The sequence below is a fragment of the Agelaius phoeniceus genome, chromosome 6 (assembly GCF_051311805.1).
Source record: "Agelaius phoeniceus isolate bAgePho1 chromosome 6, bAgePho1.hap1, whole genome shotgun sequence".
Lineage (NCBI taxonomy): Eukaryota > Metazoa > Chordata > Aves > Passeriformes > Icteridae > Agelaius > Agelaius phoeniceus.
Window position 1 is genome coordinate 27,231,851 of NC_135270.1, and position 17,509 is coordinate 27,249,359.

General features: G+C 39.8%; 1 protein-coding gene across 1 annotated transcript in view; it reads right to left on the bottom strand.

Moving 5' to 3' along the window:
• The window catches only part of SPTBN5 (spectrin beta, non-erythrocytic 5), a 92,818-nt gene that overhangs the window by 32,849 nt on the left and 42,460 nt on the right, over positions 1-17,509 (bottom strand). The window contains exons 34-38 of the mRNA XM_077180556.1: positions 16,831-16,980; positions 6,658-6,762; positions 5,470-5,655; positions 1,377-1,532; positions 551-742 (exon numbers count right to left, since the gene is read on the bottom strand). Of these exons, the coding sequence (XP_077036671.1) occupies positions 551-742; positions 1,377-1,532; positions 5,470-5,655; positions 6,658-6,762; positions 16,831-16,980 (789 nt within the window). The remainder of the gene's footprint in view (positions 1-550; positions 743-1,376; positions 1,533-5,469; positions 5,656-6,657; positions 6,763-16,830; positions 16,981-17,509) is intronic.

Sequence of the window (17,509 nt, forward strand, 5' to 3'; positions counted from 1 at the left end):
CCCAGTGCTTAACCTGATGCAATAAGTTCTGTGATGTGTCTATAAATCACCAACCCACAGCTTCTGAACTAGTCTCTTCTGATCTTTAGATAATTATGAGACTTGGTCCCAACTCCCTTTTCCATTTATTACTGGCTGTGGAAACAACCTCTGAATGAAAGTGATTCTTCACTCCTACAAAGAGAAACTTTCAGATTTGATATACAATTAGAGTGAAGACCAGCTGCCAAATGCTTCAAGTTTTTCCATTCTAATCTGCTTTCATTTCTCTGTCTCAGTAGAGGCACATGAGATGGCCCCAAATAATCACAAACTCTTCATGTGCAGTTTACGTGAGAAGTGCTAATATTGCCCAATTGACTCTGGTATGGACAGACTCCATAGAATTTGTTCAATCATTCCTTTCATATTGTTTGTAGAACATGTAATGATTCTTCCAGACAAAAATCACTAGGAAAATATCCTGGAAGATGACACATTTATCAGAATGCCATTGCTAAATAGCAAGACTTTAGTGAGCTGCTTGGGTCAAATACTAAAATCCACTTGCCTTCTCCCTGATCCAGGCTTCCACCTGGTCCACCTTCTGGAGAAATTCTAGGAAGTCCCGACTGTCCTCCAGCATCTTTCCACGAGCAGCAACAGCTCTCTTCAACTTCTCCCAGTGCTCCTGAAGCATGCGGACTTGGCGACGGATCTCTCCTGATTTTGGGTGGCCTTTTGATACCAGGGCTTCTCCTTTCTTCACATTCAGAAGAGGAAATTAGAAATTAAAGTTGCCACTAATTTTTAATGGGATTACCATGTTGCATGACCTTCCTAGGAGGAGCCTTTCACCTTCCTAACCTGGATTGAACAATAGAGTACTACTATAAATTCTTATCGCCCAAATGATAAAGCCAGCTGGAAAGCTCTTACATCTGGAGGGAATCTAGAATCATAGAAAACTGGGATTTAAATATTTCCCTGCCAAGAAAGATATTAATGGAATGGGAGCACCAAGTATTACAGATGACTGTGCCCTTTAGCTATATGATTCACCCAGTTCCAACAAGAATATTCAAAATTGGGCATGAAATCCTATTTGCCTTTTGTAGGAGTAACCATGTCAGGCAAGGAAGAAGTCAGTTTATATGTTCCTATTTAGGCTATAAGGAAAGATGGAAGCTCCCTGAATGGAGCAAATAAGGTATCTCCCTGTTGTAAATTAACAGCATTACATTTCCATGGCAAAGCAACTGGGTTCTTGTTGATCCAGTAGGATAATTGATGCAGAAGTGATGACCAAGCCACTCATCCTTTACATTTCATCAATCTGTCTGTCTTTGGGTGAACAGTAATTATCTGTAAAAGCAGTAACAGGGTGAGAGGGTTACCTTATTAACAGCTGTGATGATTTCTTCATTTGCTAGAATCTCTGCCTCAAAGACCTGATGTTTCTGCAGCAGCTTCATCTTGTCCTGCAGATTGCTGGGGTCTTGTATGGAGGGATCCTCCAGCTTCTGCATGCGCTCGCTGATCCAATCTTCTGCCTGCAGCATTGAGAGGCACCTGAGTTAGCACAACAACTACCTGGGATCCTGGGGCCTCCTCCCAGGACATGTCTCTATTCTGTCCAAGTGTCTGTACCTGGGCTGGGTAGAGCGAGTGTGAGCTGAGAGCTGAGGTGGATATCTGGTTTCTGAACTCATTCTATTTTGTTAAAAGCAGGTAGGAATGGAACTAATTTTTATCTGACCATAGGATTAATGAAAAATTCCTTGAATACCTCAGATTTTATCACAAGACATTAACAGATTATACAGTCTTCTAGATTAAGTAGAGAGAATCTTTGAGCCTTAGCATGGTATATATTTAAAATGAGATTATGACAACTGATTCTGGGGGTTTAGGGCTCTGAGTTTCATCTGGTATCTCTGCCATTGACCTACCTGCAAACTGGGTAAAGATTCTTTAGATTTCAGTGCCTCACCTATAAAACAGCACTAACATTTCCTCATGTCAGTGGTGTTGTGAGACCAAAATGGAAAATGCAATGCAAACAAAGAGGGCCCAAGCACTAGTCAGATTATTTGAAAGGAAATACAGCTGTATTTGCTTTTATACTTCATAAAATTCAAAATGGTCTGGTCAGGAATATCAGATTCAGAAAAGCAGGTGATTTATGAGAGCTAACAAAGCAAAAGTTATGTGTTTCTTGTAGGAAATTATTTTTAAGGGGATTTTAAAGTATGCAGAATAAAATGAAGAATAGGATAACAAGATTTCCACAATTTTCTTGAAGTTCTGCTGAACTTTAGCCCTTAGCATTGAAGGAAATATTTTCTATCCATCAAAACACTGGGAATTAAACCCTTGACATAATGTTGTAACTGATCCTGTTGTCCTCAGAGCACTGAAGTAATGTAATGTTTTGACAACACAAGAAGCAAATTGAAGGGCAGCTTTATTAGTTTCAAAATATCTTGGATGTCCTTGTGGAACTGTGCACTATGTGCACACAAGACTTGTCAGCTGGAGGATTTTCTCTGTTAATTAATGATTTGAAATGTTGTTTCAGCTGCTGAGATTCCATAAACAATAACAGAAATAGCTCTCACTAGCAGCATGCTCTCCAGAAACTGTTTCGCTTAAAAGCACAGTTAGAGACTCAAACGGGCCATGTCAAACTTGCCCAGGGCTGCACGTTGCCATGTGCTGTTTGCCTTTCCAACACCCTCCTTGATGGCCTTCTCCCATTCCCAGCCACACACTCGTGCTTCAGTGTCACTTTAGTGACTCTCCATTTGAATGGAGGTTCATCCATACAATTGGAATGAGAAACAAACCAATCTCCAGGATAAAACGACTTTAAGGTTGGTTTCTCTCCTACTTTTTAATTAGAAGCAGTGGCATTAATGACAGACTGAACATCTGCACTCTTGGTGCCTTGGTTTATTTAAGGCTTGTTTAAGATGGCTCTAGAGAGTGAGGGATGCTACTCCTGGCCTGGTGCCCACATTCAGATGTGAAGCAAAGCTGATCTGTTTTCCCAAGATCTTTCTATGGAAAGATTTGTCTGGATGGCCATTTTCACTTCATTGAAGGCAAGAGAAAAACTGGTGTTGTGCTCAGTATAGGCACAAGATCAGTCTAATTTCTATGGCAGTCATAAAAAATGTGGGCACTACCAGTTTAGAATCTTACTCTTTCAAAATATCAGTTGCTGTAACATCACAGGTACAAACTGTAAATTACACTGATTTTTTAATGACTGAAGTATGCAAAGCATATAAAGGGATGTGCCTGCTCCAGACATCCGGAGATAACAACTAATTCTCTCTCTCATTCCCCTAAGTTAAAGATCCGAATGGTTTTTTATTCTTGTGTACAGGGTGAAAGGGAAAGGAAGTACTACTAATATCATGAGCAAGTTTCTAAGTCAGCATTAAAACCCAGAGCCAGCTTTAGAATCAAAGCTTTTAACTTTATAATATTCCCTCTGCAATAACTTACACATATTTCTAAGTAGCGACTTGCTCATTTGCCTTTCAGATTAGCACTGAGCTACAGAGATTTTGGCAATAGAGTGTAGTCTGTAAGTCCATCTCACTTCTTTTGAGTGAGACAAAAGTACCAATTTCAACAGTAGAAGGGTGAGTTTTATTTTGTAAACTGCACGTGATCTCTTGAGTTAATGATTGTGGTTCATTGTACTAATGTGTGTAGTTCTCTCTGTCATTGCTTCTGGAGAGTAACTAGAAGAATTTTAATGATGACAGTGATCACTAATTTCTTCTCACACAAAAAATTCTGTTTGATCAATAGAAATTAACATGTTTGCAGGACAGAGAGTTTTCAGGGGAGTGGGACCTGAGCTATGGGTGTTGTTCTCTTAATAAGTAAGAATAAGCAATGACCTCATTGATTTAACAGCAAAACTCAAAACTCATCTCCAAATTTAACATTCCTGTGGGGACCATTCTCACATATGAACTTATACACACCCAGAATATAACTAAAATTAAATTAAACATTCCATTCTATCCAACAAAGAGAAAGAAAAATATTACTGATTTGAGTAAGATTTTTTAAGATTTTTGTTTTGTAATTTGTTTGTAATTCACATTCTACAACAGTAGGCAATGATTCTAGGTTGTTGAGGTAAATGAGCACACAACCTGAAAGCAAAAGCTCCCCAAAGAACTCCTGGCTGAATTTGTGTGGAGAAAGTGGATGAGAATAGGGAAATGTTCTTCTTTGCAGGGCCGAATCTTGTGCTCCAAGTGTGTGATTCAAGAATGAAGGGGGACCCCAGCTCAAACACTGACAATTACAGAGAAATGGAAAGAAATGCAAAGGTATTCCTACCTAATGGGTTGATTGTATCTCTAGAAGGGCACTGACAATTTCTCTACCAAGAGGATTTTGGGAAACTGCTCTTTTGAAATTATAACCCCTGTGCAATGCACCATCCAGTCCCCTCTGTTACTCCAAAAGATGGACAAGCCATTACTGGTGGATTTTCATTACTTTCCTATCATGAGATAGTAAAAGTATAAGAATATAATACAAGTTAATATTTGGGTGTATAAATAATTTCTGATAAATTTTATTAAAAGGAAAAGGAAAAGGGAAAAAAAAAGAAAAATAAATAAAAGCACAAAGAAAAGGAAAAGAAAAAAGAAAAAGGAAGAAGGAAAAAGGAAAAAAGGAAGAAGGAAAAAGAAAAAGAAAAAGAAAAAGAAAAAGAAAAAGAAAAAGAAAAAGAAAAAGAAAAAGAAAAAGAGAAAAGTATAGCTCTGGTTTTGTAAATCACTGAGGACATTTCATGGGACACAGCAGAAGAAGGGGTGGATACCAGAACAGCATGAGAGCTTGAAAATGTGCCCCTGGGTCTGTGTGCTCTTGTTTATGCCAGCACAGCTCTCAGTCACACATGTTGTGCTGCCCTTTGAAAGGCTGACCTAGTTTGTCTTTCCAACAGTAGTGACAGAGCAGAGCTACTCAGTTACAGGGCTAAGGCCAGAACAGGAGACAGAGAGCAGCATGTTCTGCAGAGCCAGTCTGCAGTAGCTCAAGAGCTACACTGAGCCACAGCAGTGCTTCTAAGGCCTTCAGTGAACACCCACCAATAAAGCCTGGTGCCCAGGCCATAATGCTTTCCACTTTGTGTTCATCCTGATTTGAAATACATTTTCTTTCCCACTAAAGGAAAAATATGTATTAGCTTGCAGTTTTCTTTTCAACTGTTCTATTTTAGCAGAGCTTTTGATGACTGAAGTGGCTGTAATGTGCACAACGCCACAACAATAGTACAGTAACAGGAATGGCATTGGAGCATCTTTTTGCATGAGTGTGGCAGGAGCTGCCACACCAGATTAGATCATCCATCCACCCAATAATGTCTGGCAAGAGTGAGCACTTAATCCAATAGAGGTAGATGGTTCCTCTGCTTTACATCCCCATCCCAGTTTAAAACCCTCTTACCTCTTCCAAGTTTTGGTAGAAAAGTGCCAGAAGAAGGGCAATCTGCAGCTTCTCTCTCCTGCTCTGGGATAGATCCTTGATCTGGCGCTTCCTCTCATGAATGACGTCCAGTTTGTGCTGAATCTTTTGCCCTTCTAGCCCATCAGCCTTTTCCAACCTGCTTGCCTGCTCTTGAAGAGACATCATCTGAGGAGGCAACAGATCTGAAATTACTTTTATGCTTCCAAGTGGTGTGAAAGAAACAAAATCAAGCTCCTTTCATAGTTAAAATACCCTCTTTTTCTGTAATGAAGCAAAAAGAGCAGGGAGAAGTTAACCAGCATTCCTCCTCACCCTGTACTATGTTACATCTATGACATTACTGTCATTGGACTCTATGGTGCATCCTGGCTACATAAATTAATTAAAGTTGTAGCTTCAGGAGTTCCTAGGCCACTGATTATCCAGTGCAAGGAGTCATGGAGTAAGCATGACACCCAGGAGTGCTCAGATTTTATTCCTTTCTGGAAACCAGGTGTTGTAATGTAGCTCTCAAAATGAGCAATCAGCCTGGCAGGGAGCTGGCAAGAGTCCTGGGAGTTCATTCTGGGGAACCCAGGCACAGCTGCAGGCTTAAGCTTAGTCCCAGCCTGGGTGAGTTACAGCAGTGGCCACCAGCCGGGCAGATTCCTTTACACACAGGTGAGCAATTCAGGAGCTATTGCAAAGGTGCAGAGAGGCTGCTTTTTTGGTACAGCTGTTGTACCAAATGGATATTTAAAGAATTTGACAACTTCTTTTAATGTTAAAATGCCTACTGCATTTTGTAAAATACCTACTCCATTTTACTTGCTTTAAAAGTCACTACTTTTTTTAAATAAAAAGAGCAGAAACGTCTGATATCCATAATACAATATGGCCTGCTTTAAATATTTCCTCTTGTAAGTCCCCCTGTTCTGCGTATGACGTGGTTTTGCTATCTGTTGCAAGGACTTGGGCATGGAGTGTTTTGACAGTTGTTCTCCAATGCTCTGCCTCTTATTTCCTCAAGCTTCTCCATTTTATCTTTTGTCCAAACATATCAGGCCTATCAGGCATTTCATCCCTGTCACCAATTCAAAGTATTACCATAATTAATAAAAAAGCATATATATAATTTTAGCTCATAGAATTCTAGCTGGTAGAATATTTGTTGTTTGTTTTTTTTACCTTCTCATCCTGTGATGCCAGAAGCTTCTCAAAAGCCTCATGTTTCCTTATCAGTTGCTCTACTTCATCTACAGACCTTCCGAGGTCACTGCTTTTCAAATAAACCTATAAAAAAAGTTTATTATTTTTCTCAGTGAATTAATTATCCCATAATCTTGATTCATAAATGGGAGAAGAGGTATTAACTCTGCTGCTGAGAGTACACTTGAGAGTGAAAAAAAGGAACAAGAGACAGCAGAAGCTAGAAATTAATTGTTAGAAGTCCATGGTCTTGAGCAAGAAAGAGAAGCATTAACAGGTCTAGCTAGGGAAAGTGACCTGTCAGTCCTTATTAATCGCTAGGTCACAAGGCAGTGAATTCCAGAAGTCTAAGCCATCCTTGTAATCCCAAGCAAGATCACTGTCATGTCTGACAGATGTCCAAATGATTCCTTCTTAGAAGAGTTCCCAAAACAGAGACTTTGCAGCCTGTCACCAGTGCTTTATTACCTCAGCCATTACCGGGATTTTCCAAACATCTAGCCTGAAAATGTATGGTTATTGCTACACCTTGTTACATACTGCCCTCTTGACCACATTCAGGAGATCATTCCTTTTATGTTTGCTTCAGCCTAGAGCATGTTTATAGACCTTTTACATACTGGGGTTTCTGTCTTCTCAAGGTTAAACTACAGTGATCTGGCTGATCATTCCATGACAGCTGTGTATTTTTGATTCTGATTATTCTTATTGCTCTCCTCTGGGTTTTCTCCACTTCCACTTATTTTGAGACTTGATGTAACAAGTGGCAACAAGCCATAAAGCTGCCAGAGTGAAGGCTGGGAAGACAACAGAGTGACTTTTGAGCTGCAATCTTCAGCATGTTCCTGTATATGGTGCTTGTTTTTTATACAACACCATGAACTCAAGTTCACCTTGTAATCTACTATGAGCTTCCAGAAACTTTTGAAAAGTCCTGTCAGACCAGCTTGTCTCCATCCTGTATTTATGTAGCTGATTGTTCCCGAAAAAATGTCATAGCTTGCACCTGTACCAAGTGCATTACATCAGTCATTTTTTTCAGGCCATCATTCCAACCTATCTGCATTATTTTCTTTTTAGTCTGTTCTGCCAATCTGATGCAGAAAGACAGCATCCAAAATAACAAATAACAAATGTGGTTTTAAGGAATCTAACCTCTGCACCTTTTAACACTGTGCAAGTGTGCACCTTTTCCAACTAATTCACACAGGTTTCAAAGGCATTGCAGTGTTCCCTTACTCTGTTCTGGTGTTAAGAAAAATGAATGCCCAATTACTTGTCCCATACATCCTATTACACTCAGTTTTGCCAAATGCAAAAGAATAAAGAATATAGTTATCAATTATCAAGAAAAAAACTATACTTTTCTGCAGGTTGACAGGAATTTATTATTTTTAATGAGATGTAATTGCCCACAGGCTTTTTTCTTCAGTGATGAGACAACAGCAGCATAAAATCCTCAGTTACAGGCTCTGATGGGACATGAGCAAAGACTACTCATGGATAAGGCTCACACTGAAGTGTCTGTGGCCGGACAGACTTTGGGGAATCAGCATGCTGTGAGTGATGGCATTTATTAGCAGTGTGTAATGTGTGATCCATTTTGTGAGCTCATGGAATCACAAGAATTTGGACGAGGATGAGAAATTCCAATCAATAACTTTGCCTGGGTAAAGTGCAATTAATGGAGATGGAAGAAGAATTTGAGATCAGCTATACAGTGTGAAAGAATCAAGAGGCAGGAAAGAAACAGAATCAGTGAAACAACACAAATGCTAAATGTTTTGGAAAAGGGTTAGTAAAGGACATGGGTAAATCTGTGCCTTTAAGCCATAGATGTGCACAGGAACAAAAAACCATCTAGAGAGCTCACTCTTGTTTTGCAAAGCATCACAATCCTGTAGCAGTCTAACAGGGTGGATTTTTATAAGAGGGAAAATATGTTCTTTGAAAGCTTCTTTAGAAAACCAACCAATGAACAATGATGTTCATTCTCTGGACAACTGCTTAACTCCACAGAGCATCTTCTGCAGGAGAGGCTTCCCAAGTTTGAACACATATGCAGGGTAATCCACACCTACTTGCCAGGGTCTGACTGCACTAAAAGGCCCTGGATGGACCCTGCTCCCATCTGGGAACCTCTCTGAGGCTTAGCCCTGAACACCATGTATTTTGGTGTTTTAAACCTCGCTTTAAAAATACTGTAGCTTCTCATACATTTTGTGGCTTAGCTACCATTTCTGGTCAAAAAATATTTATCTCCAGGACTTTTATTTTGTAGCTGTTAGCAGTGAAACTGATACCTGAAGAAAAGATCAGCTATTAGTTTTCCTGCTTGTATACCTCTGAGGGAAGAAAAAGGCAAGGAACAGCTACTGGTAAAGATGGTTATTTTCCTTAGAGAGAGAGAACAGAGACATCTGAGAGCAGGGGTGTGGGGTGGTGACTCATAAGCAGCTGCCACCAGAGAGCTCAGTGCCTTGCTCCCACTGAAATCCACTGAGCACAAATGACACTGGGTGTTCAAAGCTCAATTCCTTTGGGTGTTACAGCACTGAGAAAAGGTCCTCCTGACTACTGAAAGCTTTGGACTAAGTCCCCCAAGCAGAAGTCCATGTAAATGGTCTTGGCAACCAAGGTTTTGACACTGAGTAGGAAAACCGGTGCTCAGAAAGAAAATTGCTGCAAAAGGGCAGTGGCTGCATACATTGCAGGGTAGGTAATGGCAATGTGCTCAGAGGAGAGCAGCTCCTGTAGCACCAACAGTGATGATGCCTGGAGAGCTGCTGAGGCAAAAAATTTCCATTTGTATTTTACACAGAAATCTTACAACAGCCATTGCCATAATCAGAACCACAATGTTTTAAGCAATTGTTACACCAGTCTGAAAGCAGAATAAAAATTGGCTCCCATGCCACAGTGCTGGCTTGTCACCAATAACATCACATTTTGGCACACTTTTAGACAGGTCTCCTGACTCCTGCTCTGAATGAGACACTTTGATTTAAAAAATAAAACACTGCATAGCTCTCCTACTGGGTCTCCCACAGATTACAGCAGGTATAAACTTTCTTTCAAGTTTGTTTCTGTTAGGAATCATGGCCCAACATTGGGAATTCAATATTCAGCCACAAAAAACTCAGCCACTCACTATAAAACAGATTTTTTTTTTTTAAAGTAAAGACTTCCAAAGATGCTTAAAACCACAAAATGGTTTTTGAGATTTCTGAGATTTTCTGGAATAAATTTTCAAGTTGCTAACATTGTAAACCCTGGAGCTATCCTTGTTTCTGGAGCTTTTCCTTATTTCTGAGATTATTGCATAGCAGCTGCATTTTTTGTACAAGTTAATGCAGAATTAAAAGCAAAGTCCAATTAAGAAAAAAGTAATTTTAAATAAACCAATACTATTTACATAGTTATGTGACAGCATCTGCCAGCTCTAGCTTTTGGAGAAATACTGAATGAAACGTTTCAGTCATTAACTATGTTCCAACTTGAAATTGGATGCCACAATTTCACATTTATATGCAATAGAAATGACACAGCCCCAAAAGAAATTTGTATTCCAAGAAGAGCAGTTTTTATTTCTCTAGAATAAAATATATTTTAGGTATTTGTGCAAATCCACTTCCTTCTGCTTTTTCTCTTCCAAGTATAACAAGCTCCACAGATTTTGCCTCTCACTGCCTGTCATGGGCTTGCTGCTGATATTGCTAGAAAACCACAGAAAATCATTCTGTTCTAACCATGTACTAAAAGTCTGAATTATTATCAGTTTTAAAAACCTTCACTTAGAATACGTAAGCAAGTCCAAACTATCTGCCGAGACAGAGAAGAATAAGGTGTGGTTTGACTTAATTCTGATAAAAGTAAATACTAAAAATAATAATGAAAATAATCTGAAATTTGCTTTAGCAAAGTAAGTAAATGTTCGTGATACCATGACTATATAAGGTTCACAAAAATGTTTTACTATACTTCACTTCAGTAACAGTTGTAAGAAGGTATCATACTATTACAAGACAAATAAAAGATACTAAAGTTGTTTATAAAAAGAAAACATACATTTTTTCTACCATGGTGACATCATTGGCATCTGTCCTCACCATTTATATGCAAAATTCTAATGCTAAATGTATTTAAAATTTCTTTCCCTCCCCCTACTGCATGTTGTCTCCTGGGCATAAGAATATAGTTATCTGCCATCGGAAATATATATGGGAAAACACAGAGATAAAACTGCTGTTTTTCTGATAACTGCTATAGTTGCTTCCTCACACCTATTTCCTCCTTCTTCAAAATTTGCAGTACTGATCCCTACCCTGTAAGTATTAGGTGTTATACCAGAATCTTACACCCGTACAACATCATCATTTAAATATTTACTTATGAAATATTTGTCTGAAAGCAGGCTAAATTCCTCTAAAACTCCCCATAGTTTCACTGCTGGAAACTTTGGTGGGATATCCAAAGTTGACGTGCTGTGGATATTAAATTCCCTTTGCTTCTTTTCCCTCAGGAAAGGGTGGTACCTCTCCTTTTCTAAGAAGGGAAAAAACTGATTTCTTCCTACATACTTAAATGCTTTGGCTTTTGAAAACAAGCCTTGCTTTTAAAGTTACAAACCCAGGAATAAACCATTTAGAAATACAGCATAATTTGACAAGTAAGGAAATGAAAACAGTAAAGCAGAAAAGAACTAAGAAAAACTACACTGAGGATTTTTTCCCAGGTCCCAGACTGACTACAGAATTACTGAATTGACTAGGTTGGAAAAGACCTTTGAGATCAAGTCCAACCTAGCAGAGAAGAAAACCAGCTCTTGGCTCTAAAATCTTGAGTCCTCAAAGTGCTGAGCACTACGGCCCAATCATGCAAGGCCCGTAAGAAGTTGCATGCTGTGTTAACAACTCAAATGGTTAAAATGAAACTCTTGTTAAGTGCTCGATTAGAGCAGAGTCCTTATCTTCACTCAGCTGGATCAATCTGTAGCTGCAGCCTTGGTGACAGCAGAACACATGTGGCTTTCTTGTCTTGCAAGTCATCTCTAAGGAGTTGGAACATGGCATGGATGCATACAAAAATAAATTCATATGGCCTGGTTAAACACAACTTAGATCTTCTGTTTGCAAATGTTCCTAGAATGGAATGCAAATCTTCACCACTCTCCTCCCAGTTCCAAAGGATGCAATGTTGACAGCAATAGATGGAGACCCTGGACGCGCTGTGTCTCTGTGAGATGAAGCTGTGGTGGGAGCTGGCATTTTTGTCACAAGCTTGTCAGGACATACACTTTTTACAGTGCATGTTTCCTGGGAAGGCCTCAAACCAGATCTTGTCCAGTGGCTAGAAAGCAATCCTGAACAGCAAACACAGTTTACTGATAGAGAGAGGCCAGCCTGAACTTCCACAGGGTGAAAGGGTGGACCAGCTCTATCTGAATCACGTGTTTTGATAAAGATTGTTGGATTTGGGCTTCTTCTAAATTCTCTTACCACCTGGATAGGCATAGCAGTCCAAGGAGTGGCAAGTATCAAGGTAATTTTGGAAACCTTGTGGTGAGCAGGTGTTAGACCATCACGTGGAGTCTTCCTAAACTCTGGCCTAGATGAAGGGTAATTCTGAAGGACAATCAGCTCTGGACTTAAATCCTTACTCACGATCTCATTCCTGCTAGCTGAACTTTCTCTTCCAGTCAGCATAGCTGGGGACAGCCATATGTCTCTGGATAAAGTCTGCTGGGGAAGGCCAGGATACTTGGAGGAAGTCACATGAAATCTTGTGATTTGCAGAGCTAGAGACCCACCTGAAGGGAAACCTTGTTTTGGTTTCTGGGACCGTGTTGAAAGACCAGAGGGAGTTTCAGGCACCTTCTCTAATTGTGGCATGAGCAGACTTGAATGAGCATGACTGCTTCCATGGGAACCTGCTCGAAAAGGCTTTATCATCAAGCTGCACGTTGAAATGTAAAGCTTCATTGAAGTGTGAAGGTCTGACATTTGGACATTGCACTGGCTACAGCAATGTTGTTGGCATGGCAGTGAATCACAAGGTTCCAGGGATGACTGCAGATTTTTGCTGTGGAGCATAGAAGCAGATGGAACAGCAGACAGATCCACATTTAGGCGTGATGTCCAGCTTGATGGAGCTTTGCAGGAAAGAATATCTGAGGGCAAAGACAGAGCAAGCTTCAAGGGATCACTGGTTCCAGGGGTAATATGATGAGCACTTTTTTCTCTTTTTGAATATTGCTTGTAAGATGCAGATGTTGACTGAGTGCCAGACCTCTCATATCCATGGTCCCAAGGATCCTTGCAAGCACTGGAACATGTGGATGTCTCATCAGAAGGACTGACACAGGGACTAGTGCTCCCAAAGCCTTTCCTCTGGTCTGTGTGTGCCAGGATGACATCTAGCCTTGAGCAGTAAGACACATTGCTAGGTGGTGAGATGGCATTTCGTGGAGCAAGCTTGGCAACTGATTGACCAGTGGGAGGATGCCAAGCTGGCACTGGCATCTCTTGAAAAGGCTTGTCCTGCACGGCAGATTCAAAAGCAGGAGGTGGGGTCGTTCTACAGGAAGAGAGCAGCACTTCCACAGCAGAGATGTAGGTTGCAGATGAAGGTTTGCAGCAATGGTCCCTGTATGACATTCTGAAGCTTAGTCCTAAATGATGCAAAATTCAAAGCCACAGAGCTTGCCTTCCCCCCTGTGCTTAAAATCAAGTCCTAATCCTTTTTCCTTTGGCACTGGAAATTTCCATTCTTCCTCTGAAGCAAAGGAATGGGAGATGAATAAACATTCTCAAGGAAGAAAAATGAGAACAAAAAAAATCCACATTCAAAATAAAAAATCTCAGCTCTTCTAAAACTGCTACCACCTCTTGTCATGTCTGCAAAGCGATATGAGTGTGGGATGGGCTGAAAGATAAATTACGGAGCATACGGCTCTGCTCCCTGAGTGTTCTGACAGTGAGACTGCAGACAGAGTAGGAGGGAGCCAAAAGTGCCTGCCAGAGACAGCCTGCAAACTCGCTGTTATTTCATCTGTGGAAAAAAAAAGCAGCTAACCTGAGCAGTGGATCTGCTGCTGTGAAAAGATCAGAACAGAGTAGAGAGTATTGGACACAGTTTCTGCTCAAAGTAAAAAAAAATTTTTCCTTCTTTCCCTTTTTCAGCTGTTAATTGTCTGCACTCTGCATGACAAGGTCTCAGTTTGCAGCTCTTACAAGAAGTTCCATTTGATGGCACAACTGACTTAACAACAATAAAAAAATTAAAAATTGATTTTGCCTAATTTTCTTCACATGTACTCTATTTTCCTTAGCACAGAACAATGGTAGATGATATTCTGCAGAAATCTTTTGAAGGCTTAAGTAACTTGGATGTAATATAAGATGCTGGCTTAAAGTCAAACCTGTCACAGTGGCACAGACAGCGAATGAAAGAGCAATTCTTAGTAGTAATTCTTAGTTTAAAATACTCCTCTGTTACCTTCTTCCTTCGTCTGTTTCTTGCTTCTGGTCTATGGCATATGAAGTACAGCCAAAATAGGATTGAAAAGTTATGGCATGCTTCCTTACACAGACATTTTGCAGACATAAGAAGTGAAATGCATGTAACAGCCTTAAACACATAAGTCAGAAGAAACAAAAAGGGTGGAGAGATTGCTTCTATTTGTTTGCCTGATAGGAATCCTTTTTGAATTTGTGTTTGCTTTTGTCCTTTCTGAAAGCAGCAAATTATGAAATTCCTATTGGGAAAATGGTTTGAGAGTCTTCAGCTGATGTCCTGGCTGAGTTCTTTTTTAAAAACATGTTTGAAAAAAACTGCTTTCCTATCATCCTGCTTGTCTGTATCACTATGCAGCCACATTTTAACTCTGTATAGTAGTAACAGAGTTTAATCCAAAAGAAATAGATTTCTCTTCCAAGAGTTCTTCAACTGCAGAAAAATGAAATATAAGTAGTGACTAAGGAACATCACTCTGCTGTCAAATTATTTATTCTGATCTATATGGCAGATGGCAGCAGCTGCAAAAGACAGCTTGATTGTAAAGCGTGGTCTGTGTGAAGAGCTGCTGGAAGGGACAGCCAAGCATCCTCACTTTACTGTTCCACCTTCTGGATGCTTAGTGTCAGTGAGAAAAGCTGAGCACCAGGTTCCTTTGAAGTTCATAAAGAGGATACTGTGGGAAAAAATAACAGAACTGCTCTTCATGGTCCTCAATCTTCATTCTCTTCATACTCTTCATGGTCACAATCTTCATTCTCAGGCTTTGCTTTGGCTGAAGAAACTTCTGGTTTCTGATCCCACCAGGAGAATTTACCTAGCTTCTGATGAACACCAGCCCTTCTGTGGCAGTCTACGTCACAACCTATGGCAATGGCAAATTCATCTGAACAAAGAAGTAATGTGAAGTGCCACTGACCTGTAGAGAAAGTGCTGGGGCCATACCAGAAATACCAGGTGCATTACCTCTTCATATCCTTTCATGTATGAGTAATGCAGACTTTTGCAACCAGGAGTCACAACTGAGGAGCAAAAAATCACCTACCCACAGTAGCTTCCCACACATTTACCCCTGCATTACACAGAGCAAAGCAGATGTTGTAGTGATAGTGCCTCCGTGTGTTGGCTGATATCCGTTTAATGAAAAGAGAAAAAAATACAGTGGCCAAACTTTTGTAGTGTTTACATTTCCCCTGATAAGCTCCCATGCAGGAGCTTAACAATGATGTACCACTGCTTGGTAGGGAATTGAGGTAGATATAATGCAAATCACGTCATTTGCTATATAAGCAACAAATAGTGGGCAGAACTATGTAATATTTTACACCTAGGTGAAACTTTCTGCTTCACGGCACAAAATCCAGAATGCAGGTCACATTTTCTAAAAGAACCAATTATAAAGAATTATATAGACATGCATTTCCTTCAAGGAAGGAGTAGCAGAAATCTCCAGGCCCGTGTGCTACAAAGGGTTAAGTATCACTGCATGGCACAGCTCAGAGTCAGTTTCCAAAAGGATTTAGTGCCAGTATTTAGTGCCAGTGGAAAGCACTGGTGGAAAATCGAGATCAGCGCAAAATAAGAGCCATTATATTTTGTTCTCAGTGGTCTTGGAGAATTAAGAATTATTTTTCCTTAATGAAAAATGACCCAGAGGTGCAACCTCCTCCAGCATTGCACCAATCCTTCAGTTTGGCAACCTGCAACCCATTGATGTGGTTTGTATGCCAAGTCTCAGCACAATTGCAGCAATCTATCAATTCATGAATTTTCAGAGTGATTGCACTCAGTTTTGTAATAGCAAATGCCAGACCTCAAAATGGAGCCTTTTGAAATAGTTACATGAATCAAAGAAAGTGCAAGGAAGACAAAATATAATTCAATAATGCTGAAAAAAAATCTATTTCAAGAGCTGCAAAATGCTGATAATAAGAACATCCTTCTGTCTCTTTGCATTGATTATATCTGCCCTCTTTTTTTCATGAGACGGCTTTTTTCACTAGCTCGTTTTTCTCAACTGCATGTAACAGAAGTTAATGCTCCTTTCATTGTTGTTCTACACACTCCTATCAATGCCCTTGCAGAACTGAGAAGTCAATTCACTTTCCTGTATTATCTCACACTGCTGACATCCATTTTCCTCCAGTTGCATTTTCCCAGCATAACTCTCAGCCTGAGCTGAGAACTCCAGCAACACCTGCAAAGCAAAATCCCTTCAAACCCTCTTTACAATTTCCTTTCTCTTTGAATCCTACCAAATTTGTCAGTGGTTAAGCAGCTGGCAAGCTGAGATCTGTTTGTAAAGTGGACTAATATTGGACTCTTGTCTCCCTCTTCTGTTGTGATGCTCATATGTTTCCTCTTAGGTATATTTGCAGTGAATTATCTTTCAGGTAAGGATCATCTACTTGTTTCTGTTCCACACCTCAGCCCCATGAGAAAGGAAGGCTTCTTGCACATTGCTACAGTCTCCAAATGATACCAGAACACAAACAATACCAATAAAAGAGACTGTCTTTTCTGTACACAGGCACAGGGATTTCAAGCTGTAGGTGAACACTAGTGTCATTTTTAGTTTGAAAGAGTTTACATGCTTGAAGGTTTTAGCTGCTTATTTCAAGTTTATAATTTGCTCACCTCCTGTGAGTTCAGGAGCATGTCAAGGTGATCCCAATCCTTGTAGAACATTTGTTCTTGGTGTATTTTCTCCAGCCATTCCTTCTTCTGTCTCCATGCATTGTATACATTTTCCTTCTCTTCTAACAAAGCCTGTAGCTTTTGCTGAATCTGAAAAAAATTTCCAATTAAAAACTTGTGTTGGTCTTTATATCCCATAATCCGGGTAAATTGACAGAAGAGAGGATTAAGTGGAGTGGTGGATAATGCCTTTAAATGGCACAAATTTATTAAACAGAAAAAAAAACCCAAACAACTAGAAAAAGTTCTGGCACTTCTGTTTGGGCACAGAGATAATCAAAGGTGCCTCATTTCTGCAATGGAGAAGTGCTTCTTAGAGCATATATAGCAGTCCAAACCAAGAGCAAAAAAGGTAACTGTTTCTCAAGTGTGACTTCTAGCATCAGATCCTAATTCTTCATTATCTTTAAGCATTAAGAGTGCTATTATAGCACTTCAAACTTTTATATGATAGATATTAAAATAAAAATTATCAACATAGCATAATTTTCTAGTGAATTCATGCCACAAGGCTAGACTTTATTCAGCTTTAAACACTGTATATCCACATGCCTTCTATGAATGATTTTTTTTCCTGACTTTTTCTACAGGCAAAGGACTTTAAAGTCAGCAAGATTTC